Source organism: Musa acuminata, chromosome BXJ3-11 (assembly GCF_036884655.1).
Source record: "Musa acuminata AAA Group cultivar baxijiao chromosome BXJ3-11, Cavendish_Baxijiao_AAA, whole genome shotgun sequence".
In the NCBI taxonomy this organism is placed as follows: domain Eukaryota; kingdom Viridiplantae; phylum Streptophyta; class Magnoliopsida; order Zingiberales; family Musaceae; genus Musa; species Musa acuminata.
The window spans coordinates 5,496,618-5,524,311 of NC_088359.1; the positions used below are offsets into that span (position 1 = coordinate 5,496,618).

The 27,694-nt window shown below is 42.7% G+C and overlaps 1 protein-coding gene across 1 annotated transcript in view; it reads right to left on the minus strand.

Annotated features, from left to right (window-relative positions):
* Positions 1-466: 466 nt before the first annotated feature.
* The window catches only part of LOC103970918 (uncharacterized), a 39,070-nt gene continuing 11,842 nt past the window's right edge, over positions 467-27,694 (minus strand). The window contains exons 3-4 of the mRNA XM_018820266.2: positions 4,676-4,748; positions 467-1,873 (exon numbers count right to left, since the gene is read on the minus strand). Of these exons, the coding sequence (XP_018675811.2) occupies positions 1,407-1,873; positions 4,676-4,748 (540 nt within the window). The 3' untranslated portion in view covers positions 467-1,406. The remainder of the gene's footprint in view (positions 1,874-4,675; positions 4,749-27,694) is intronic.

Genomic DNA, 27,694 nt, shown 5'->3' on the forward strand with positions numbered 1-27,694 from the left:
GTTTAAACGATTCATCAGATTAACTTAATCACCATTAACTCTGTATTAACTTAAACCAAACCCTTGGTTTGTGCTTCAATTCAACTATCTATGAGTCAGTCAATTTTCATCCCATTCTCTTACAAATATAATATATATATATATCATCAAAAAAAGGATCTATTTGGGAAACAACTTGACGGTAAGATCAAAGTGAAAGAAATTCCAATAAAAACCGAACTAAAAGGGAAAAAATATTTCCAAGAACTTACAGAAATTTGTTTGCCACACCATTGCACCAAAAAGCCCATATGGTTTGAGTCCATCCATGACAACCTCAGCATATCAGAGAAGGCTGATCACAAGAATTGAGAGGATCTTTTAAACGAGAGAACAACATGAATGATGGGGAAAGGAGCTCTTCTCTTTTTGCCTAAACCTGGGCTACAGTTCAAACACATAAATGTGCAGCACCACCATGCGCCTATGTAAGAACGTTTATTCTACAAACAGCTATCTGTGGGGGTACATAAATCCCTAATTCTGATACAGTACAAACTTCTAGTATAAGGTAATCACCTGAGCATTTGTACAGTCACCTACTACCGATTGTTACAGGAGCAGGAAAGAATCTGACATGTCTACATTGTCTCTTTTGCAGCAGATAATGCTTTCAATGGATTTCCTAGACACAATTCCACATAAGCTAGGTTCCCTAGCACAGCCTGCTTTATGTTGATTTCTTTTCCACATATTTCCTCGTAAGAAGAAAGAGAGCTCTCCAACCTAGTGCTCAAGATCATACCTGCCTTGGTTTCTTTGAAGTCACCATTACTAGCAGGTATGGAGGCCGATGTGACATTAGATGCTTTTGAATCACCAACCAATATATTCTTGTGGTTCAAGTTCTTGGCACTTGCAGAAGTTGCCTAGTTGGAATCATCTGCTTCCTTCCTAGAGAGTGAAGAAGTTGACTGTATCATTTCACTTTTATTCAGTATATGAAGTTGACTGTACAGTCACCATTACTCATCAGTCAACAATCTTCTCCATCTACCCAATCCAACTATATGAACTTTAACCTCCTCACCCTCAAATGATGAACCATTTTTCCTTAGAAGACCTTTCTCCAGAGCTGACAAGCAGCATTCAAATGTTGTAAAAGATTGGCCAGGTTTTATCAAAACACCGAGCTGCAACCAATGGCCTTCCACATAGCAAGTATTGCAAACCACAGTTGTATAGTATATATAGTGATTTATCTTGAGAAAAAGTAGAAAGCTTCAGGGGATTTCTTACACCGAAGAGACTCGCTGCATTTTAATGCTTTAGAGAAAAACAACGCTGAAGTATGATGTTTCCCAAGCTGGTGATATATGCACCCCATATTGTTGTTGAATATACAAAGCATTCCTGGATCACACCTGCTACTGGATGTCATCAATAGTTTTATAGCCTTTCAATGGTTTCCACGAGCATATTCTAACTGAGACTTTAACAAAAGTGACAGATGAATCCCCAAAGCGTGCTATGTTCATAGCGAGCTTAATTTCCGGCATTGCAGCCTTCAGGTTCCTTGTAAGCAGCAGTAGTCGGACCTTGTAAAGATGCAAATTTAGCTTTAAATCAACGGCAGAAGCTACAGCTGCTAATTTTGAGTTAGCATTAGTAGTAGGTCTCTCCAAGTTATAAGTACCACTATCCAATGTTGAACATAAAGTCTCATATTCTAGTGTCTCATCTGATAAAGTTCTTGTCAAAGCACTTTCTTGAGCATTTACGCTGCCACTAAAATCTGTACTGCACACATTTGAAGCAGGGATGTTATTTATACCAGAAAATTTTAATCCATGGTTAGACTGAGGTTGAATGTTGCTTCCACTTTCTCCTTGCCCTAATGCATGAAACAAAGGAATAAGATGTTCAACATAGCAAAGTAGAACACATAAAGACTACAACACTAGATAAAATTCTGCACATATGAATCCCACCATCACAAATTAGAACAACAAGGAAACAGTCACCTTTCCAGAGCATGTGATGCATTTCACATTAAAAAGTCAGCAAGAACGACATCTGTTTATTCATTTAACATGAAAATGAGTACTACCATTAGTTTCAAGATCAAATCGTTAGCACCAACTAAAATACCACAAAGTACCTGTCCATGCAATATCTCTCGGCATTTTAACCTAAGACGGATATAGTGTCAAGGAAGCCGTGGAGCAGCATACCAAGAAGCACATGTTGTGGAAGTCTATTATGACACACTAAAACAACAAAAACAAGGCCATAGAAGTCCCAACACCTATTATGACAGGGGAGCCGAAATTCCAAATAGATTTTGATAAGTTTCCTGATCCAACATAGAGCAGTGCTGTGGGATTACTAATACGAAGCTATCAAACCAACTATGCAGTACAACAACAATCACATTGTCCAAGCACACAAGGACAGAATATAGAATAAACAATCCCAATTATCTGAGGACACAGGTTTCAGTAGAAAAAAAGAAAGAAATTCCTTGTGGTACTACAAGAATATAGGGATTCACTCAACAGCAGGATTTCAAGATTGTTATCAGGTACCAAATATTTCAACAGGTTTCAGCAGAATAAAGAAACGAGTTCCTCGTGGTACTACAAGAATTTAGGGATTCACTCAACATCAGGATTTCAAGATCATTATCCGGTACCAAATATTTCAACAGGTTTCAGCAGAAAAAAAAAACGAGTTCCTTGTGGTACTACAAGAATTTAGGGAGTCACTCAAGATCAGGATTTCAAGATCATTATCATGTACCAAATATTTCAACAGGTGTCAGCAGAAAAAAGAAACGAGTTCCTCGTGGTACTACAAGAATTTAGGGATTCACTCAATATCAGGATTTCAAGATCGTTATCAAGAACCAAATATTTCAAAACTCAAGCATTCTCATGAGCTTAACCCAAAACACTTCTAGGTCCATCACATGCAAATCCCACAAAAAAACAGCACAAATGTTAGATATACTGCTTAAAAGCTTTAGGTATCTTGGATTGATTATTATTGATGAAAATAACATTCATAATAAAAAAATGGGTGATTAAAATTGTGAGGAACGTCAGGAGCCGTATGTTATCATCAAGTATCTCTTATATTAAGAGAAGCATTTTGTTAGTTCCAAAAGTTGGACAATTAAAAAATGACATACACAAAAAACTATATCGCTTAAATGAGAATGTTGAGGTGGATGTGTAGTGTTACTAGAAAAAAAATTATTTTTTTTATTTGTGAACAATTAAGTGTGGTTGAGAGAGAATGGTCTAAGTTGGTATGAACATATGCTAAGGAAACATGTTGATATTGTGCTTAAAGAGGAGAAACAATTACTATGAGTGTTACGAGGAAAGATAGAGGGAGACAAAAATACTTTACTAGGAACTATAAATGGGAAGTTAAATACTCACCAAAAATATGATTTTCTATGGAGCACCATGACAATAAAAGATGTATTCAGTCAACCCCGAAGTGTTGACACATTACGCCTTTGTTGTTGTTGTTGATCCACTTGAGCTCCCCGTTTCCTCGGGTAATTTGTGACAAGAGCCACGATCACTATAGGACCACCTTGAAGAAGTGGCAATTCGTAAAAGCTCTTGGCATCTTTACTCTTTGTAAATACATTGTTGTGTAAATCATCTTATGGGTCTTAGTGAGTCAGCATTTCTTTAACCAATAAGATTTGGAGTATTTGGCTAGTCAAAACTATTGTCACATTCGATACACATGCATGATCTAGGTATAAAGAAAGTTTAAGCAACCTCAGATACGCCTAACTTTCTTAAGTAAATGATAAATCAACTTGATTGGATGCATATTGGGTAGAAAAAAAAAAAAAAAAAAAACTGGTGTTGTAATAAAATTTAAAAAAATAGTTGGACATCAAGAGACTTAAGTAGATATTCCGAAACTTGTCGTCAGAATGTAGAGTAACAGAAAACAACTATTTGGGTTTTCAAAGTTGGTGATATACCATTGCCTAGATGCATGAGATGTTCAGTTAGGTTTCTGAAGGAGATGGCTGACTGTTGTGCTGAAAATGTGTGAGAACAGGGAAAGAACGTAAAAGCAAAAAAGAGTAGAAGAAAGAGAAAAGAGGAAAAGATGAATCCAAACCCAAGATTGCAACAAGGTTTCATATCTCAAATGCACTGGACTCCCAAACCTATGGTATTTCCTAAAAGATAAGCAATGCCACAAACCTCAGGACACCCATCCATTAGTTTTTGCAATCACAGTTTCCAATCAGACATGAGTCGGCATACTGAAGGATAACCTCAAACACAACATGATTCACAAAATAAACCTAACTAATGATGAATCAAAGGTAATGAAACAACAAAAGCTCCAGCCTGTAAATGCTGGATAGGCTCCATGAACACCACACCAAGGCACCAAGTTCTATTACAGGCAAAAGAATTCTTTTTCCTTCAGTTTTTCAGAATCAGCTTAATTATCAGCAACAATATTTTAAGTAGCTTATAGTAAGAGAAGGTAACAATACATAATACAGATATTATTATACCAACAAGTCACAAAAGGAGTTTTGTGTTCTAGTCCAAAAGTGCATAACACCAGTTTTATCACATGATCCACGTAGAACAAACATTGAACCGGGAAAATAAATATAAATTATATATCCATAAAAACTTACTGCAGCGTTTGAAGCATCTCGGCAGGCTAATGCAAACATCCAGTAGCAGGAGGCACACATGAAGAACAATTCTCTGCATGGTACAAACCACTGGTTGAAAAAAAAAAGAACATCACATGGACACATAAGATGACTAAGTGACGAAACCTCATCGATGGGCTCAATGTTCTGATATAATGTTTCTAGGAGAAATAATGCACGTGCATATTCATGGACATGGTAGAGAACAACAGCCTGTAGTTCACCAAAATGGAGCAAGCATAGTGTCACTATATGAAGTTATGAACAGTATTTGATTTGCATTCAATGACCCTGGAAAAAGGAAGTTTTGGTCAAGAAGTAGATGCAGAACTATGTACAATGTTCAACAGTGTTACTGAAGTGTCAAACTCTTCTGCATTAACAATTCTGCCACTATTTATTGCAGAAAGTTGATGAAGCGAAGCAATATTCACTTTAGATCTTGACACATTATTCTCACTATTATTACCAGATTCGATCTGTCCTCGAGAAGAACAAGCAAGTAATTCACTTTGTTCCTACAACAGAAACAATCAATTAGTCAAAAAGTACATGTTGGCAAAGCCACATTTAAAACAAATTCTCACCACCAAGAACAAGAAAATGTGTAATTGACCTCACGTGAACCCCACCACCAACCACTCCACCCCCCTCTCCCCAACACACACACACAAAACTGCCATCACTGTCAATCCACTACCACCATTTGATTCTCCTCCATCTAATATATATCCTCTTTTGTTCGCTACCTTTTCCTCCATTCTTTCTTTTCCTCCCTGCCAACCTCTCTTCTTTGTGCAAAACCCTCCCTCCTTCCTCTCCTCTGTGCATAGGCAGCTCCTTCCACTGCCATGGCCAGCAGGCCTTGCCCTCTATTGCTTCATCTCTCACCTCCTCTCCTCTATAATTCCTTTTATAATGTAAATAAAAGGACTGGCTAAGGCTCCCATTGAGATTGCAAATGCAAATAAATAGACTATCATGGCACTTGCACTTCCCCTCTTTCACCTTTTTTGTATCATTTTCATCATCTTCTATTTCATCTTATCTCCTCACCTCTTTGTAGGTTTCCACTTTTGTCATTGTCCTCCTTGTTTCCCGCCATCTTCTTCTCTCCCCTTTCCTCTCCTCCCTTTAATAAATTAATTTAACATGACGATTCAAATTATATTTTAGGTACAATGATAATTATATACACACTAGAAGAATCATTATCAAGAAACATTTAACAGAACCCTCGATAGATATACAACTATTTAAAGCACCTGAAAGTCCCTAATGTTGTCACATGCATTATTTGCAACAAAACTATTAAGGTAGAAGTTTTTGAGCAAAACAACATCAAGTTGGGAAGTTTAAAAATGTATCATGATACAAAAAATGTCCTCCAAAAGTAAAGCAAACTACTTTGGCTTATATGAATAAAAGAAAGAGGCAAAACTGAATCTTTGGTCGTTTACCTAAGTGTGATGACACTAAAATTGGAATAGGCATGTTCACAAAGTTAAAGCTGTTGCATAGTTAACAATACCAGTTGGCTATTTCTCAAAAAAAAAAAAATCTTGCCACAGATATAAAGTGCAAGATTTCCATATTGTTCTAACAATCTCTGAAAAAAAATTTGTTAATTGATATAAGTCAAAGATCACAAGGCGAAACAGCAAAAAAACTGAACTTAATGCTACTATGACTTTAAAAAGTTCTTCTACACACAGTTATTCAGGCCCCAAAAAGAATAAGCAAATATTGATTAGCATAACTTTAACTGTATTAGGTACACTAAACAGATTCCTAGGATCAGAACAATCATGTCGAAAATATGTAACAACAGCAATGTTGTGAAGAACCTGAAAAGGGAAAAAGAAGGCCAACTAAGATACTCACTTGACAAGAAATATCCACAATAACCCCTTGTACTTTCATAAGCAAGTCACTGAACAAAAACATGACACAATACTATATAGTACAACAATATAATAATATATTGTAGCTTATAGCTTAATAAAATAAAACATGTTTGAGGGCATAAACAGTCTTAATTTATACATCCAGTCAGTCAGGTTATTTAAATCACGGAAAACTTAGACTAGAATGTTATTACTATGAAAGACTACTGTACAAATGACAGACCACAATAAAAAACAAACAGTAATCAACTTATGTCAAATGGCTGAACAAAAGTTATTTTATGGTCATCTCTATGCCGGCAACATGCAGAGAATATCAAATGAACTTCAAAGAAGCAGTTATATATTATAATTTCATGGAAAATGATGGCTCAAGCTTATTAGTGTAAAAATTAAAAGGATATTTAAAATTTTGAACCAGCATTATTAAACACTAATTGAATTTCACACAACAATCATATAAATTTGGTACCAAATTGATGCCTGATCAACATCTAGAGTTCAAGACAACCTACCATAACAACAACAATAGTTGAAGAATTCTCCATCGTCACATGCAATGTGAGTAAGACTGTAAGACAAATTCTCTAGAGACTCTTTCAACATGATGAAAGATGTTCAGATGAGGGTCACTAAGCCTGGACAAAACATACAGACTCTAATACCAAGAATTCTCGAGCCACAACAACCAAGATTCACAGCCTTGCTCGTCAAGGAGCTTCGTATATCAGATCCCCAGATGTAGTTTTCCAGCCTTCAGGCACAACGACATTGTAGGACATGAAGTACAATTAATAAGTACCAACTCAGATATACACAAGTTTATTATGACTGTTCATTTATTCAAAAGAAGTTGATAGTTTAGAAGAAAATAAAAGGGAAAAAGTGATAAATAAAAAGGTCACAGACAACCAAAAAAATGTTTGTCCAACAATTCAGATACTTAGCCTCTCAAAAAAGGCCCTTTACTCCTTAGAAGACTTCAAACTTTTACCGGTGCATTAATAGAAAATGCATAGTGATTACTGATATGCTCGAACTTAACTCTAGAAGAATTTCAACAGACACTCACATTAGTAATGAAAAATCACAAAGAAATGATCCTACAATTTTCAAAGTTTAAATCTCATTATAAGACAGCTCATTCACACACTCTTCTTCTAAATTTACTCAATAGTTAGCTACTTCTCAATAGAAAAAAGATAAGAAGAGAATTCAACATATACATGTAAGTCTTGAATTGTTCTATTAAAAAGATGAGATTCTTAGGCACATATGAATATCATAAAACTTATGAATGATGGTACAATTTATTGAGAAGAACCATAAAGGCAGAACAAATCAAGCAAGCAACTGCATTAACAGCACAAATAAAACCTATATATTCAGTGCAAATTGCATTCACATCACAACTATTTAATAACCATTTTGAAAGATGGCATGCTTTCCTTTTTTGTGTGTTGAAAAACACACACATGCCAAATCATAACAAGAACATGAATTTGTTATTTCTTTAATGGCAGAATCCAAGTGGCATGGAAATTTACTTATGGCTCATGTTATGTATCTAAATTCAATGAATATATAACCATATTGCTAGCTGTCTAATTTGACTAAAAAGTAGATCATCAAACTAATGCAGATTCATGTTTGTGATGTCATTCATCATTGGGAACTTTTATGTATTGATTCTAAAGAAGAAACAAAAGCTAGAAAACTGAGTCATTCACCTAATATCAACAGAGGGCTAATATAGATTACCACCTATAGTTAGCTGCTATGTTTAGCAACACAATCTCTACAGCTTAAAAAATTACATTAGGATTCCTATACTTACGAAAGTAAAATATTTAATCCCAATTCCCCTCACGACGTCAACCTTACCGACGAAAAAAATTGCACATGCTGTCACGTGTACAAAGAGCACGAATAAAAGGGGTAAAAAGGTAATTTCACTATCCTCATCCCTTTCAAAATATTAATTTTATAGAAGAAGGATAGTGGCGTTCGGTGACGTCGGTGGCGTGCATGGCTAGTGGCGTTCCAAAGAAGATCCAGGCGACGCCTCTGACCTCTGTGAAGCACAATCCTTCCCTCTGGCTTTCCTCCCCTCTAGCTTTGGTATCCTCTCGAACGGCCAACCCAACGACAGCGTCGGTGGCGCGCGCAAGGCCGATGGCGTTACAGAAGAGATTCGAGCATCGCCTCTAACCTTTATGAAGCGCTATCCTCCCCTCCAGCTTCACTATCCTCCCGAACGGCCTACCCAACGGCGGCATCGGTGGCGGGCAAGGCCAGAGGCATTCCAGAGGAGATCCAGGCGATGCCTCCAACCTCTGTGAAGTGCTATCCTCCCCTCCGACTTCGCTATCCTCTTGGACGACCAACCCAACTATCACGAACAATTGTCGTGCACCCGCAACATCTTCGCTCAACGAATCGTTTGTCGCTTTTGCATGCTTGTACAAATGCTTGACAACATTTTTCCCTTGGTTTTGTGTGTTTTTGCTTGAAAAATGTAAGCAATAGTTCGTAGCACTACAATTCAACCGGTCACCACGCCGAGCAAAACTGCCACAAAATGGCTTCGTTTTCGCGTGTCATGGCTTGTTCTCTATAGATCACAGCCGCTCGCGAAACATCAGCCATCTCAAACCCCTGGAACCGCCCAAGTGGCACAAGGTGGGTGGGGCTTCGGGGTAGTGTTGGGCATTGATCGATATACACAAGTTCGCACTATCGCGAATGGTCGTCGCGCACTCGCAACAACTTCGTTCAACGAACCATTCGTCGATTTTGCACGCTTGTACAGAGATATGATAGCCTGTTTTGCCTTGGTTTTGTGTGTTTTTGCTTGTAAAATGCATGTTCGAACATGTTGCAACGCTGCAGTGCGACCGCTCGCCACGCCGAGCCGAAATGCCCTTAAATGGCTTCATTTTCGCATGCCATGGCTTGTTTTCTGCAAGCCACAACTGCACACCAAAACGTCAGCCATCTCAACACCCTCAAACCTCCCGGGTGGCACAGGGTTGGATGGGGCTTCGGTATATTGTCGGGCGTTGAAAAATCTTCATAAATCGCACGTTAACTTGACGGGAACTTGCCTTCGCGCCCGGCACCTGGTGAGTAGTTGTTTGTGGACTTGCAACTATTCGTTCTACCTTCTAAAGTCCTTGTTTTCCTCCTTGCCCTCTTTTCTCTTATACACGCAAGGTGCTCGTTGAATTGTTTGTAAAGCTTCCCTTTCCGCGAGACGTCAGGACTTGTCCGTCGCTCGTTTTCGAACTAATCAACTTTCTCTTTTACAGGTCCTTCGGGACCTGAGTGAGGTTGCAACTTGGCTGACCCTTTGCAGACGTGTATCGCAAGGGCACGCCACGACTTAGGCAATCTCAGCTAAGTTTGAGAAGTTGGTGCAAGGGTGCTTCGCAACTTAGGCAACTCAAGCTAAGTTCGCGTCTTTGCCGCAATGGTGCCTCACGGCTTTGGCAATTCTAGCTAAGTTCGTGACATTGTGGTATCAAAGCGGGCAAGGAATTCGAGCAAGCAGCGAAGGAACTTCGCAGTTTCGCCATGGCAAAGCATCGTGGCGAATAAAACAAGATGGGGCAAGCCGGACCCTTGCCCCAAGTAGCCGCGGGTGGGCTGCAAGTGCATACTCGCTCTCATGTTGTTGGAGCCGCTCAGGAGGAGCGCGGTAGCGAATATAATGAGTGAGAAATTGGCTACTCTCCGCGAGCAAACGAGGCGCAATCTGGAGCGCCAATCGGGAAAAAGAGCCATAAGGAGAGACTCACAGTAGCGGAAACCTGCTTGGATGTTCTTGAAGCGAGCTTGGAGGAACTCTACCATGGCCAACGAAGGCTTCTTAGGGTAGAGCGCTCACAAGAAGAAGTTGAATCCTGGATCGACAAGGTTGAGGTCATAGTCGACCGACTGTTAGACGACACCAAAGACTCCGTACAACATCTGCACGAAGTCGTAGCGGAACTCACTTCCAAGGTGACCATGCTCACAAGGGCATTGAATGCGAGAGGAAGCAACAACCGCGTTACGCCGCCACAAAACTTAAGGGCACCCGAGCCGCATTGTTATGGAGGTGCCAGAGATGCTAAAGAGCTCGAGAATTTCTTGTTCGACATGGAACATTACTTTCGAGCTACGGGGCCTGAATATGAAGAAATCAAAGTTTCGATAGCAACCATGTATTTGAATGGGGATGCAAAACTTTGATGGCGAACCCGTTGGGAGGAGATCCAACAAGGTCGGTGTCGGGTGGACACTTGGGAGGACTTAAAGCGAGAGTTGAGAACTCAGTTTCTATCTGCGAACACAGAGTTCGTCACAAGGAGGAAACTAAGACAACTCCGCCAAAGCACTTCCATTCGAGACTACGTGAAGCAATTTTCTGCACTAATGCTGGACGTATAGGACATGCTTGAAAAGGATAAGTTATTTAGCTTCCTCGACGGTTTGTAGCCATATGTCACGAACTTAGCTGGTTTGCCTAAGTCGTGCGGCACCCTTGCGTGTCCGTCCGCAAAGGTCAGCCTCCCCGAAGCCTCCCATGGTCCCTTAGGACAAAAGAGAAAACGGGTTAGAGAAAACGCCTCACTCGGAATCCACAAGCAAACATTTCCGAAAACACTTCATAGACAATGCAAATTACAAACAGACTTTATAAGCTCTGAACAGTTGCACAACAAAGGGTCAAAATGGTCCACTACAGACCGAATATCTCTCACAAGTGTCCACATGACACAACCTTTATTTACAAGCCTAAGAAAGCCACCAAACCCAACTAAAATGGGGCTTTTAAGCCTTCGACCGTCCCTCTACATACTGTGTAAAGCATGAACAAACCAAAAGACACGGACATATATAAGTATTACATCAAACATCCTATTTAGAACTTTGTCCGTGACACATGGGCTCAACAAGAATTGCATTGAAGGAATGTCACCGATGTGATCGGGGCAATTGTTGTCGCAGAAAGGCTCACCAACTTTGTTTCCTCTAAGGACCCAGGAAAAAGGAAACAATCTTCAGGAAATCGCCCTCCAAAATATTCTCGAGGGAAGAAACTCAAGGGCGAACAAAGGAAGAAGAGTTCCCATAAAGGGCCAAGCTCAAAAGGCAAGGCCCCAAAACCTAGCGGATGCTTCTTGTGCGGAGGGTCGCACATGGTGATAGAGTTCCCATAAAAACAAGCACTCAATGCCTTAACAACTTCTATCCATCCCCCCAAATCGGACAAGGGCAAGGCTGTCGCTCTTAGTTCGAGTAGTTCAGAATCCAATAGCGACGATGAGGAGTCGCAAGGACCCCGGATGGGAGCAATGTATTTGTTAAGCGCTATGCGGGGTCAAGTGGGGGAGAATATGAAGGCAAGGTCACAAAATGCAGGAAGCAGCGAGCTGATGTACATAGACATTAAGCTCAATGGCCAAACGACCTGTGCAATGGTGAACACGGGCGCTACCTGCAACTTCATTGCCGACCAAGAAGCAAAGCGACTTAGGCTGATCTTGGAGAAGAACCCAAGTCGAATGAAGGCGGTGAACTTGGAGGCCAAGCGAATCTCCTAGTTGGCAAAGGGAGTTCCCATCAAGATCGGAACGTGGAGCGGGAGTATTAACATGATGGCGGTGCCACTAGACGACTTCCAAGTGATTCTTGGAATGGAATTCATGCACGCAGCGAAGTCGGTGCTAATGTCGTTCCTAAACTCCCTATGTATGATGGGAGGTGACGACCCCTGTGTGGTTCTTGTCTCTCGGAGGGAAACTAGGGAACCCCAACAGATATCGACATTCAATTGAAGAAAGGGGTACGAAAATGCGAATTAACATTCGTCACTGCTATGAAGCTAGAGTCACTCGACGAGGAGGCCATTCATGAACCTGTTATGGTGGCTAACGTTCTGAAGGAGTTCACAAACGTTATGCCACCCGAGTTGCCGAAAACTCTACCACCACGCAGAGGTGTTGATCATCATATCGAGCTGGAGACAGGAGTGAAGCCTCCAGCGATACCACCATACCGCATGCCTCCTTCAGAGTTGGCAGAGCTGTGGTCTTATCCATAGTTTCAAAGCACCATTCTGTCACGAACGGTCGTCACGCACTCGAAATAACTTCGTTCAACGAACCGTTCGTCGCTTTTGCATGCTTGAACAGAGACATGGCAGCCTATTTTGCCTTGGGTTTGTGTGTTTTTACTTATAAAATTACATGTTCGAACAGGTTCCAGTACACAGTGCGACCGCTCACCGCGTCAGGCCAAAAAGCCCCAAAATGGCTCCGTTTTCGTGTGTCGCAGGCTGTTTTTTGTAGCCTGGTGCAGCGCGCGAAATGTCAGCCATCTCAGCACCTTGGAAACCCCCGGGTGGCATAGGGCTGGATGGGGCTTTGGTATATTGTCGGGCATTGAACAATCTTCACAAGTTCGTATGTTTTCTTGACGGGAACTTGCCTTTGCGCCCGTCACCCGGTGAGCAGCTGTTTGTGGATTTATAGTTGTTCGTTCAACCTTCTAACGTCCTTGTTTTCCTCCTTTCTCTGTTTTCTCTTATGCACGCAAGGTGCTCGCTGAATTTCTTGTAAAGCTTCCCTCTTCGCGAGACGTCGGGACTTCTCCGTCGCTCGTTCTTCGAACTAATCAGCTTTCTCTTTTACAGGTCCTTCGGGACCTGAGTGAGGTTGCAAATTGGATGACCTTTACAGACGCATATCGTAAGGGCGCGTCAAGACTTAGGTACTCCCAGCTAAGTCCGAGACGTTGGCGCAAGGGTGCTTCGCGACTTAGGCAACGCAAGCTAAGTTTGCTTCTTGGCCGCATGGGTGCCTCATGACTTAGGCAATTCCAGCTAAGTCCGTGACATTGTGGTATCAGAGCGGGCAAGCAATTCGAGCAAGCAACGAAGAAACTTCTCAATTTTCCTATGGCAAAGTATCATGGCAAATCAAGCAAGGCGGGGCAAGTCGGACCTTTGCCCCAAGCAACTGCAGGTGGGCTGCAAGTGCAAACTCGCTCTCATGTTGTTAGAGCCGCTTTGGAGGATCATGGCAACGAACATGATGAGCGAGAAATTGGCTACTCTTCGCGAGCGGAGGAGGCGCAATCTGGAGCGCCAACCGAGAAGAAGAGCCATAAGAAGAGACTCACAACAGCGGAAACCCGCTTGGATGTTCTTGAAGCGAGCTTGGAGGAACTCTACCAAGGCCAGTGAAGGCTTCTTGGGGTAGAGAGCTCGCAAGAAGAAGTTGAATCCCGAATCGACAAGGTCAAGGCCCTAGTCGATCGATTGTCGGACGACACCAAAGACTCCGTGCAACATCTCCAGGAACTCATGGCATAACTCCATTCGGATAGACCAAAATCAAAGGTGCAAGCAGTTGCGGAATGGCGAACTCTAAATAAGGTGCCAGAGTTGAGATCCTTCCTTGGTTTCATCAACTACTATCGACGCTTCATAGCGGGGTATTCGAAGCGTGCAACTCCACTGACGGAGTTACTGAAGGAGCAGCCTTGGAGGTGGTCTGACAAATGTGAAGCTGCATTCCTAGATCTGAAAGCTGTTGTGTTGGAAGAACCGGTGCTCAAATTGCCGGACTATAGGGAGCCCTTCGAAGTCCATACAAATGCTTCAGACTTCGCTATTGGGGGAGTACTTATGCAGGCGGGTCACTCGGTGGCTTACGAGAGCCGCAAGCTCAACGAAACCGAGCTGCAATATCCAGTGCACGAGAAGGAGATGACAACGGTGGTCCACTGTCTACGAGTTTGGCGGCACTACCTTCTTGTATCGCGATTTGTGCTAAGGACAGACAACATCGCTTTAAGCTATTTCCAAACTTAGAAGAAACTCTCCCCAAAGCAAGCACGATGGAGGACTTCCTGGCCGAGTTTGATATGACAATGAAAGTTGCAAACTTCGAAAATCGGGAGTTTGATATGACAATGAAAGTCCGGGCTTATACTCCATTGTCATATCAAACTCAGCCAGGAAGTCCTGCCATCGTGCTTGCTTTGGGGAGAGTTTCTTGTGAGTTTGGAAATAGTTCAAAGCGAAGTTGTCCATCCTCGGCACAAATCGCGATCCAAGAAGGTAGTGCCGCCAAACTCGTAGATAGTGGACCACCGCTGTCATCTCCTTCTCATGCACCGGATACTGCCGCTCGGTCTCGTTGAGCTTGCAGCTCTCCTAGGCCACCGGGTGACCCTCCTACATGAGTACTCCCCCAATAGCGAAGTTTGAAGCATCTGTATGGACTTCAAAGGGCTCCTCATAGTCCGACAATTTGAGCACTGGTTCTTCAAACACAGCAGCCTTCAGATCTAGGAATGCAGCTTCACATTTGTCAGACGCCCTCCAAGGCTGCTCCTTCTTCAGTAACTCCGTCAGTGGAGTTGCACGCTTCGAATACCCCACTATGAAGCGTCGATAGTAGTTGACGAAGGAAGGATCTCAACTCTGGCACCTTCTTTGGAGTTCGCCATTCTGCAACTGCTTGCACCTTTGATTGGTCCATCCGAATGGAGTTATCACCTATTCGATGCCTCAAAAACAAGATCTTCGTTTGAGCAAAGTAGCACTTCTCCCTCTTCACGAATAAAGTGTTCTCCCTGAGAACCTTGAAAATTATCTGAAAGTGCTCGATATACTCCTCGAGCGTTTGGCTGTAGACGACGATATCATCCAAGTAGATGACTACAAACTTATCTAAATACTCTTTATATAATTGGTTCATAAGAGTGCAGAACGTGGCCGGAGCATTGGTTAAGCCGAAAGGCATCACCAAGAAATTAAATGCTTCATACCTGGTCACACAAGTAGTCTTCACTTCGTTGCCTTCAGCAATGCGCACCTGCTAGTATCCCGACCTGAGGTCGAGTTTGGAGAAATACTTGGCCTTGCCCAATTGGTCGAACAAGTCCGTGATGAGTGGGATTGGATACTTGTTCTTCACCGTCACTTAGTTAAGGGCTCAATAATAGACGCATAGTCGGAGGCTCCCATCTTGTTTCTTTTGGAAGAGAACTGGAGCTCCGAATGGTACTTTAGAACTGCGGATGAGACCACCGCTTAGCAATTCATTTAACTGCTTTCTGAGTTCTGTCAACTCAGGAGGGGGCATGCGGTATGGTGGTCTCGCTGGAAGCTTCACTCCTGGCTCCAGCTCAATATGATGTTCCACACCTCTGCATGGTGGTAGAGTCTTCGGCAACTTGGGGTGGCATAACATCTGTGAACTCCTTCAGCAAGTTATCCACCATAGTAGGTTCATGAATGGCCTTCTCGTCAAGTGGCTCTAGCTTCATAGCAGCCACGAATATTAATTCGCATTTTCGTACCCCTTTCTTTAGTTGTAATGCCGATATATGTTGGGGTTCCCTGGTTCCCCTCCGAGAGACAAGAACCACACAGGGGTCGTCATCTCCCATTATACATAAGGAGTTTAAGAACGGCATTGGCACCGACTTTGCTGCGTGCATGAATTCCATTCTAAGAATCACTTGGAAGTCGTCCAGTGGCACCGCCATCATGTTAGTACTCCCGCTCCACGTTCCGATGTTGATGGGAACTCCCTTTTCCAACCCGGAGATTCGCTTGGCCTCCGAGTTCACCGCCTTCATTCGACTTGGGTTCTTCTCCAAAATCAGCCCAAGTCGCTTTGCTTCTTGATCGGCAATAAAGTTATGGGTAGCGCCCGTATCCACCATTGCACGGGTTGTTTGGCCATTGAGCTTAATGTCCACTTACATGAGCTCGCTACTCCTTGCTTTCAATAGCTTTTGCATTCATGTTCTCCCCCACTTGACCCCGCAATGCATTAAAAAAACGCATTGCTCCCATTCGGGGACCCTGCGACTCCTCATCGTCGCTGCTAGATTCTAAACTGCTTGAACTAAGGGCGACGACTTTGCCCTTGTCTGATTTGGGGGGATGGGTGGAAGTTGTTAAAGCATTGAGTGCCTGTTTCTGTGGACACTCCCTCACCATGTGCGACCCTCCGCACAAGAAGCATCCGCCAGGTTTCGGGGCCTTGCCTTTTGAGCTTGACCCTTTGTGGGAACTCTTCTTCCTCTGTTCGCCTCCGAGCTCCTTCCCTCGAGAATATTTTGGAGGGCAGTTTCCTGAAGATTGTTTTCTTTTTCCCAGGTCCTCAGAGGAAACAAAGTCGGTGAGCCTTTCTGCGATAGCAATTGCCCCGATCACATCGGAGACAATCCTTCGATGCAGTTCTTGTTGAGCCATGGCTTCAAACCATCGAGGAAGCTGAATAGCTTATCCTTCTCGGACATGTCCTGTATGTCCAGCATTAGCGCCGAAAATTGCTTCACGTAGTCTTGGATGGAAGTACTTTGGCGTAGTTGTCTCAACTTCCTCCTTACGACGAACTCTGTGTTCTCGGGTAGAAATTGAGTTCTCAACTCTCGCTTTAAGTCCTCCCATGTGTCCACCCAACACCGACCTTATTGGATCTCCTCCCAATGGGTTCGCCACCAAAGTTTTGCATCCCCATTCAACTATATGGTTGCTATCGAAAGTTTGATTTCTTCATAATCAGGCCTCGTAGCTCGAAAGTATTGTTCCATGTCGAACAGGAAATTCTCGAGCTCTTTGGCAACTCGAGCACCTCCATAACAATGTGGCTCGGGTGCCCTCAAGTTTTGTCGCGGCGCAACGCGGGTGTTGCTTTCTCCCACATTCAGTGCCCTTGTGAGCATGGTCACCCTGGAAGTGAGTTTTGCCACGACTTCCTGCAAATGTTGCATGAAGTCTTTGGTGTCGTCCGATAGTCGATCGACTAGGGCCTCGACCTTGTCAATTAGGGATTCAGCTTCTTCTTACGAGCTCTCTACCCCAAGAAGCCTTCGCTGGCCTTGGTAGAGTTCCTCCAAGCTCGCTTCAAGAACATCCAAGCGGGTTTCCACCGCTGCAAGTCTCTCCTTATTGCTCTTTTTCCCGATTGGCGCTCTAGATTGCGCCTCCTCCACTCACGGAGAGTAGCCAATTTCTCGCTCATCATGTTCGCTACCACGATCCTCCAAAGCGGCTCTAACAACATGAGAGCGAGTTTGCACTTGCAGCCCAGCTGCGGCTGCTTGGGGCAAAGGTCTGGCTTGCCCCGCTTGCTTGATTCGCCACGATGCTTTGCCATGGCGAAATTACGAAGTTCCTTCGCTGTTTGCTCGAATTGCTTGCCCGCTCTGATACCATAATGTCACGGACATAGCTGGAATTGCCTAAGTCGTGAGGCACCCTTGCGGCTAAGACGCAAACTTATCTTGAGTTGCCTAAGTCGCAAAGCACACTTGCGCCAAATTCTTGGACTTAGCTGGGATTGTCTAATTCTTAACGCGCTCTTGCGATGTGCGTCCGCAAAGGTCAACCAGTTTGCAACCTCACTCAGGTCCCGAAGGACCTGTAAAAGAGAAAGTTGATTAGTTCGAAGAACGAGCAACGGACAAGTCCTAACGTCTCGCGAAGAGGGAAGCTTTACAAGCAATTCAACGAGCACCTTGTATGCATGAGAGAAAATGGAGAAAGGAGGAGAACAAGGACATTATAAGGTTGAACGAACGGCTGCAAGTCCACAAACAGCTGCTCACCAGGTGTCGGGCGCGAAGGCAAGTTCCCGTCAAGAAAACGTGCGAACTTGTGAAGATTGTTCAACGCCCGACAATATACCGAAGCCCTATCCAGCCCTGTGCCACTCGGGGGATTCCAAGGTGCTGAGATGACTGACATTTTGCGCGCTGCAAAAAACATTTCAAGGTTCTTCTAGTCGCTGATCGAGAAGTCGCCAATAACCATCCCCGAGATGCTCCAACGCGCCAACCAATACATCATCGCGGAAGCTCTGGTGGCGAGAAAGAGCATGGATGGCAAGAGGCCAAGGGCGGAACAATCCCAGGGAACGACCTCAGCAGCCTCGGCGCAACCCTGCCGGAGGCCCGACCGACAAGAGCTCCTGCTCCCGAGGCCCCCGCCTCTCCCTCTGAACACGTGTCGTACCGAGATCTTCCTCCAAATCAGGGAGAAGGGTCTCTTGCGATAGCCCAACCCTATGAAAACTACTTACAAAGATCGGTCCAAATATTGTAGGTTCCATCGGGACTACGACCACGACACGGAAGACTGTCGCGACCTCCAGAATCAAATCAAGGAACTGATCCGGAGAGGTCACCTCGGGCATTATCTCAAGGAACCTCGGGAAGCAACTCCACGCCCCAGGGGACCCGTCGAAAGACAGATCGACGTCATCTCGAGAGGACCAGCAGCCGGCGACAGCAGCTCAACGGCGAGGAAGGCCTACGCCCGGAGCGCAGTCGAGAAACGTCCCCGACCCGAGCTCGAGCCTGAAATCACTTTCGGAGCCAAAGAAGTTGAGCGATCCCATCATGACGATGCTTTGGTGATCTCCATTCGGATCGCCAACGCTCAGGTCAAAAGTGTTGAATCTCGGATTTTGATGATGAAGTCAATTGTCATTTGTTATCTAATCTATATGTTGAGATAAGTGTGCAGGATTAACTACGATGAAAGTGAGACATGCAGTAGGAGTTGCGCCGGAGTCAAGACAATGATCACGTTGGGAGTTCGAGAGTTCGACGGAAGTTCGGACAGTCGTCGGAGGTTCTGCGGGAACAAATTCGAGAAGTCCATAAGCTTGCCAAAGAAGCTCGTCGGAACTCGCCAAGTGAATCGTCGCAAGTCCAGGAGTTTGCCGGAAGTCCGCAGGAGCATCACCGAGGGTTCATCGGATGATCGACGGAAGTTCGTCGGAAGCTCGCCGGAAGAAGCGATTGACGCACCGGAGCAAGTTGCAGTAAATGTCTTAGGAAAAATCGTAGTTAGCACTTTGATTAAGTTGGAAATGGGAGGTGATAACATTAACTTAATCTTGGGGCAATTGGGCCCTTGAAAAACCCGAATTGGACCGAATGGATCAACCCATTCGGACCCTGATTTCTGCCAGGCGGTTGAACCGCCCAAGGCAGGAGGTTGCACCGCCTGAGCTCAGTCTCCGAGTGAGACTGGGAGGTGCAACCGCTCCAGCCAGGCGGTGGCACCGCCTGGGGCTCAGTCTCCGAGCGAGACTGGGCGGTGCAACCTCCCCTGACAGGAGGTGGCACCGCCTGAGCTCAGTCTTCAAGCTCTGCCAGGCGGTGCAACCGCCTTAGTCAGGAGGTGCAACCGCCTGAGCTCGGTCTTCGAGCTCTGTCAGGAGGTGCAACCGCCCCTGACAGAAGGTAGCACCGCCTAGAGGCTCAGTCTTCGCGCTCTGCCAGGCAGTGCAACCGCTCCAGTCAGGAGGTGCAACCGCCTGATCCCGGAATTCCGGGAATTGACAGTTTTGAGCTCCAAATTTGAACTGGGTTGGGGCCTATAAATACCCCACCCATTCAGCACTGAAAGGTAGAAAATTAATACTGAAATCTTGATCCTTTTCTGTGATTCTTAGAGCTCAAAATTGTTGTAAAGGCCAAAAGTTCTTCTCCCTCTGTTCTTCCATGTTCTGAGTTGTAAAGAGAGGAGAGAAAATTCTGTAAGGGTTGTCTCCTAAGCTCGTCAAAAGGAGTGAAACTGTAAAAGGGTGGTTGGCCTTCGCCTATTGAAGGAAGGCCGCTAGTTGACGTCGGTGACCTCGTCGGTGGAGGAAGCCAAAAGTGGAGTAGGTCAAGATTGACCGAACCACTCTAAATCTCGGTTTGCATTTACTTTGAGCATATTATCTTTACTGCAAACCTCCTCTGAAGCTTACTGCTTTCTGCGCATATACTATCGGGTTTCAAGCTTTGCACTTTCCGAATCAGCGTTTAGACGTAAATCTGCTTTTTCGTACGATCATCATATTTCAGATTGCGTTTACGTTTTGATTTCTACCATAACTGCAAACTGCCTTTATACCCTTGCTTAAACTGCATCTCGCCTAATCAAGTGATTTACGAATATGCATTTAGACGTAAATCAGTTTCTTCGTACGAACGTCGTATTTCAGTTTGCGCTTATATTCTGGTTTTCATCATAACTGCAAACTGCATTCATAGATTGACTTTAACATCATCTTGCTTGATCTTAAGTTAAAGTAATCTTAGAATCGGCTTTCACACAGAAATCGTTTTTATCGTTCGAACGCAGTTTCGTTTTAATCGCAGAAAGTTTTCCGCTGCACTAATTCACCCCCCCCCCCCTCTTAGTGCTCTTGATCCTAACAATTGGTATCAGAGCGGGGTTAACTCTCTAACGGATTAAAACCCAAGAAAGATGGCATACGCCGAAAACCAAGAGGGCCATTCTATTACACGTCCACCCATGTTCAGTGGGACGGACTACACCTATTGGAAGACCCGAATGAGGATCTTTCTTATTTCTATGGATTTTGAACTTTGGAATCTTGTCGAAAACGGATTTTCGAAGTCTTCTCTTCCAATGATCGATTGGAATGAATTGGAGAAGAAGGCTTTCGCTCTTAATGCAAAGGCTATGAATGCCTTATTTTGTGCACTTGATAAAAACGAGTTTAACCGTGTTTCAACTTGTGAAACCGCATTTGATATTTGGCACACACTCGAAGTGACTCACGAAGGCACAAGTAGAGTGAAAGAGTCAAAAATCAATCTTCTGTTACATTCTTTCGAACTTTTCCGGATGAAACCGAGTGAGCGACATGTTTACCCGTTTCACGGATGTCGTCAACGGTCTAAAAGGACTCGGAAAAAGTTTCTCGGATTTTGAGCTCGTAAATAAGATTCTAAGATCCCTTCCTAAGAGTTGGGATTCTAAAGTCACTGCTATTCAAGAGGCGAAAGATCTAAGCAACTTCCCTCTTGAAGAACTAATCGGGTCATTAATGACCTACGAGATGACTTGTAAAGCTCATGAAGAGCAAGAAGACATCCTTCCAAAGAACAGGAAGGATATGACACTTAAAACTTCAGAAGGCCACTTGAGAGAAAACTCAAGTGATGAGAACTGTGATGATGACTTGGCACTTCTAACAAGAAAATTTAAAAAATTCATTAAAAGAAACAAGTTTAAGAATGACGCAAAAAATAAACTTGAACCCAAGAAGAACCAAGTTATTTGCTATGAATGTAAAAAGACGGGACACTACAAGAGTGATTGTCCCCAAGTCAAAAAGAGAACATCAAAGAAGAAGGTGCTCAAAGCAACATGGGATGACTCGAGTGCGTCCGAAGAAGAGGAGTCCAACACCGAGCAAGTTGCTCATTACGCCTTAATGGCCATCGGAGATGAGGTAACAAATTTAATAGATGCAGATTTATCATTTGATTTATTATTAAATGTCTTCCATGACTTATTTGATGAATGCAAGATTAATAGTAGAAAATACAAATTGCTAAAAAAGGAGCATGATAGTCTTACTTGTAATTTTGATAAGTTAAAAACTGAATATCATGATAGTTTAAGTTCATGCATAAAATGACATGATCTAGAAACTCTCCAAAAGGAAAACTTGCTACTTAAGGACACCTTGAAGAAATTCGAGGTTGGTAGCAAGTCATTGAACATGATCCTTGCAAACAAGGGTCACGTTCCCAAAAGAAGTGGAATTGGATTTGTGAGAAGTCCTCACCAAAATCCAACCACCTTCATAAAAGGCCCCATCTTACATGTTCGACACTAAAACAAATGCAACTTTTGTTGCAAATTTGGACACAAGACGCATTATTGTTCATTCAAGAAAATTAGTCCAAACAAATTAATTTGGGTTCCTAAAGGAACCATGATAAATTCTATACAACATGATAGACAATGTAGATCTATTTGTGAGGCACCCAAAAGCAAATGGGTACCTAAAAATCATTCTTTCCTGTAAAAACATAAAAAAAAAAATTAAGCTAGAGCAAGAAATAATATTCTGCTCCTTGGATTCTCGATATTCATGACCCAAGATCCAAAAAGGAACTCGCAATGCTCTCTAGCCTAAATAACAGATGGAGATTATAAATTTAAAATCACAAATGCGATTTAGATACAATCCTATTTGACTTTTCAGAATTAGAAACGTATGATTCTCAATGCACATATCCTCTGGATTTTCGAACCCATCAACTTCATCCGTTCATAACTTTCGAATCCAAATCTGTATCATGAACTGACTAAGTCTGTCATAAACTTGCAAGGCTTACCAACTTGAACAAACTGTCACAAACATGTGTACGACATTGAGAGTATGCACGTTAAAAGATCTATCTTGATCGTGCAAAAGTTCTTGTCTTAAAATGAAAACTCTTACATAATTACGTAAGTAAAGTTGATTGCTCTGAATGAAAATTCTTCTCAAGACAAAAACTCTCAAATCAGATTACACTGCGATCAGAACAAGTGCTCACCGCCTGCAGGCGGTGGCACCACCCCAGCTGGAGGTAGCACCTCCAGCTGTCACGTGTTGCAAGCGGTTGCACCGCTCCAGCCAAAGGTGCAACCGCCCGCAACTCTGCCCTTTTTAACCCAAGCTAGGGCCGGCGGTGAAACCGACCCCAACTCACTCCCTTCCCCTCTCTACTCTTCCAAGCCTCCTCCATCCCCATTTCACCCCTCATAGCATCCCAAATACCCCTCATTTCGGAGCAAAACATCAACAATCCTTCCCTCTCTTGAAGATCTCACTAAGGTATTCTCTAAGAAGCCCTTAAACTCTGTTTTTTGATTCATTTACTCTTACTCATCACTATTCTTCTAAACAACAGTAGTTATGGGATCTAGAAGATCCTCAAGGGACAAAGGAAAGAGGAGATTAGTAGAAGATTTTGATCTCACCCTTTTCGATTCAAAATATCATGCTGAAAAATTTTCCTCTTTCGAACTTAGGAGTGTCAATAAGGGAAAATATGTAGATTTAAATGAACTAAGAGACTTAGAGACAATCCAATGGTTTGCAAACTTAGATCTACTTCCTATTTTGCAAATTAATGAACCCATCTATCCAAGACTTGTTAGATTGTTTTACAACAACATACAAATAGATGAAGAAGAAAGAATGTCTACCTATCTTTTAGGACAACACATCTCAATTACGGATAAATGCATTTGCGACATGATAGGCATTCCCATGAAAAGTAGAGGACTTTACTTTAGAGGATCATGGGATGATGAAACTGTTGGAATAACATATGTTGAAGCCTTAGGAACAAATTTTGTCAATCCCAACTTAGCATTTGTTCCTAAAAGTTGTGAACATCTACTGCCTCTAAACACTAAGGTCTTCATCATATCCTAACTAGCATCATTCTCCCTAAACAATACCATCATGATGAAGTAAGCCAATTAGAATTAGGAACTATGTATTTGATCATGAAAGGACATGACATCTGTCTTGGTTATCTTATCCAACAAAACATGTTAGAACTATCTAAGAAAGACATGATGCTCCCATATGGTGGTATAATCACTAGAATAATGAAAGCCTACGATATTCTAATACTACCGGAAGAAGAAGTAATAAAAGTAGATAGATTTAGCATAATAAATAAAAATCTACTTCACCGATTAAGATGTTTTTATAGAAACGGTAACTGGGTTAGAATGCCAAGAAGAACCGATCCCCCTCAACCTGAACCAGAACCGAAAACACCAGTCTTTAGGGGTTACCCAATCTCCTCCGATCTGTCCCTTTGAGGAAACACATCCATTTGAGCAAACTCATACATCATCTGTCGAAGATATTGGGATTCGGATGGACCGATTCGAACAAAGACAAGAACAGCTTGAACATCGACAAGATCAAATCCTATCTGAGCTGCAGCAAATTCATCGACAATTTGACTCTTTGTTTAGACACTTTAATTTTCCACCTCATGAATGAGCTTGTATGAACACAATCATCTGTTGTTATTGTAAACTCCTTATGTTACTCGCCATGATGAGCTTTGCCTTGATCCTTGATATGGTTACCTAATATATTTTGAGCATATGCAGAGTTGTAAACATCTATCGTTGTTTATCTCGGATTTTACATTGAAACTAAATGTTTTGAAAACCTTGTGCCTTGATTTCCATGATAAATATAGTTTGAAAAAGTGATATACCAATGTAGTTGATAAGTCATTGTCATGATATTAACACTAAACATCAACTAGCTGATATTTTTACAAAACCTCTAAGTGAAGAACAATTTGATTTCATAAGAAGAGAATTAGGAATGTTGATATAGATAAACTAGTTAAAATTATTTTTCGGACTTTATTGAATGATCAAATCACTTGATTGTCATTACATGCCTAAATAACATGTTGGAAATTATGTGTTGAATACAAAAATGTTTTGTCTTCATGATTGTATTTAAAAATTTGTAGCATAATCTTGTCCGAATGCATGAAAGAGTTCATTTCACTTTTCGGATTCGCTTAACAATTGGAATGCTAAAAATCGAATTTTCTCATACACTCTTATGAAAAATATTTTTTTTTGAAATAGATTTGATGAAATGATTCCTGCTTATGAATTCCATCTTGAAATATGGATGATAGTATTTTTACTTGCAAAAAGCTGTTACAAACACATATCTTGACTCAAAGTAAACTCACAAATAGTTGGAATCACAAATGACTTTCCTCTTTCATGCACAAAGGATTATAACAAAAAAAAAGGGAAGAAGTATTCAAAGCAATCTACGTATCATGCCTTCCTTTATATGCTTGATAACTTGCTTATATTGTTCTCCTGGTATTACAACTACCATGCTTTTTGTTGATGACAAAGGGGGAGAAATATATGAATTGATGCTATAAACACTGATGCTATGATTATGTCATGCTTGCATCACCAAGAGATATATAAACAGATGCCATGCATTAATTTGCATTATGCCTTGAGTTGATATCTTACCATGTGAAGAAATGCAACACTTGCTAAAATATTTGAAATGTGTACATCATGTAATGATATCAAAATCTTACTTCACAGCTTTACATGTTGAAATCTTACAATATGATGAATTGCTACAATTACCATCATTCAAAATTGTTATGTAAAATTTGAAAATGAATGTCAAGCCTTGACATCATCTTCAGAGAGATACATCATGATGGGAATCATGATGAGAGTATTAATAAGTTCAAATGATTTAACTTATCAATATGTCTCTTGAATTCTTAGGTCTTGAATTCAAGAATGACTTATCTCAAGTATGGCATATAGACAGGGGGAGTTAAGGTTAACTCCATTATCAATTGATTGTCATCATCAAAAAGGGGGAGATTGTTGAATCTCGGATTTTGATGATGAAGTCAATTGTCATTTGTTATCTAACCTATATGTTGAGATAAGTGTGCAGGATTAACTACGATGAAAGTGAGACATGCAGCAGGAGTTGCGCCGGAGTCAAGACAATGATCACGTTGGGAGTTTGAGAGTTCGACGGAAGTTTGGACAGTCGTTGGAGGTTCTGCGGGAACAAATCCAAGAAGTCCATAAGCTTGCCAAAGAAGCTCGTCGGAACTCGCCAAGTGAATCGTCGCAAGTCCAGGAGTTTGCCGGAAGTCCGCAGGAGCATCACCGAGGGTTCATCGGATGATCGACGGAAGTTCGCCGGAAGCTCGCCGGAAGAAGCGATTGACGCACCGGAGCAAGTTGCAGTAAATGTCTTAGGAAAAATCGTAGTTAGCACTTTGATTAAGTTGAAAATGGGAGGTAATAACATTAACTTAATCTTGGGGCAATTGGGCCCCTGAAAAACCCGAATTGGACCGAATGGATCAACCCATTCGGACCCTGATTTCTGCCAGGCGGTTGAACCGCCCAAGGCAGGAGGTTGCACCGCCTGGGCTTAGTCTCCGAGCGAGACTGGGAGGTGCAACCGCTCCAGCCAGGCGGTGGCACCGCCTGGGGCTCAGTCTCCGAGCGAGACTGGGCGGTGCAACCTCCCCTGACAGGAGGTGGCACCGCCTGAGCTCAGTCTTCGAGCTCTGCCAGGTGGTGCAACCGCCTTAGTCAGGAGGTGCAACCGCCTGAGCTCGGTCTTCGAGCTCTGTCAGGAGGTGCAACCGCCCCTGACAGGAGGTAGCACCGCCCAAAGGCTCAGTCTTCGAGCTCTGCCAGGCGGTGCAACCGCTCTAGTCAGGAGGTGCAACCGCCTGATCCCGGAATTCCGAAAATTGACAGTTTTGAGCTCCAAATTTGAACTGAGTTGGGGCCTATAAATACCCCGCCCATTCAGCACTGAAAGGTAGAAAATTAATACCGAAATCTTGATCCTTTTCTGTGATTCTTAGAGCTCAAAATTGTTGTAAAGGCCAAAAGTTCTTCTCCCTCTGTTCTTCCAAGTTCTGAGTTGTAAAGAGAGGAGAGAAAATTCTGTAAGGGTTGTCTCCTAAGCCCGTCAAAAGGAGTGAAACTATAAAAGGGTGGTTGGCCTTCGCCTATTGAAGGAAGGCCCCTAGTTGACGTCGGTGACCTCGTCGGTGGAGGAAGCCAAAAGTGGAGTAGGTCAAGATTGACCGAACCACTCTAAATCTCGGTTTGCATTTACTTTGAGCATATTATCTTTACTGCAAACCTCCTCTGAAGCTTACTGCTTTATGCGCATATACGATCGGGTTTCAAGCTTTGCACTTTCCGAATCAGCGTTTAGACGTAAATCTGCTTTTTCGTACGATCATCATATTTTAGATTACGTTTACGATTTGATTTCTACCATAACTGCAAACTGCCTTTATACCCTTGCTTAAACTGTATCTCGCCTAATCAAGTGATTTATGAATCTGCATTTAGACGTAAATTAGTTTCTTCGTACGAACGTCGTATTTCAGTTTGCGCTTATATTCTGGTTTTCGTCATAACTGCAAACTGCATTCATAGATTGACTTTAACATCATCTTGCTTGATCTTAAGTTAAAGTAATCTTAGAATCGGCTTTCACACAAAAATCGTTTTTAACGTTCGAACGCAGTTTCGTTTTAATCGCAGAAAGTTTTCCGCTGCACTAATTCACCCCCCCCTCTTAGTGCTCTTGATCCTAACAAAAAGGGTGATGGTCGACACCGGGAGTTCCGCCGATGTCCTGTACCTCGACGCCTTCAAGAAGCTCGGTTTGACCAAGGAGGACCTCAA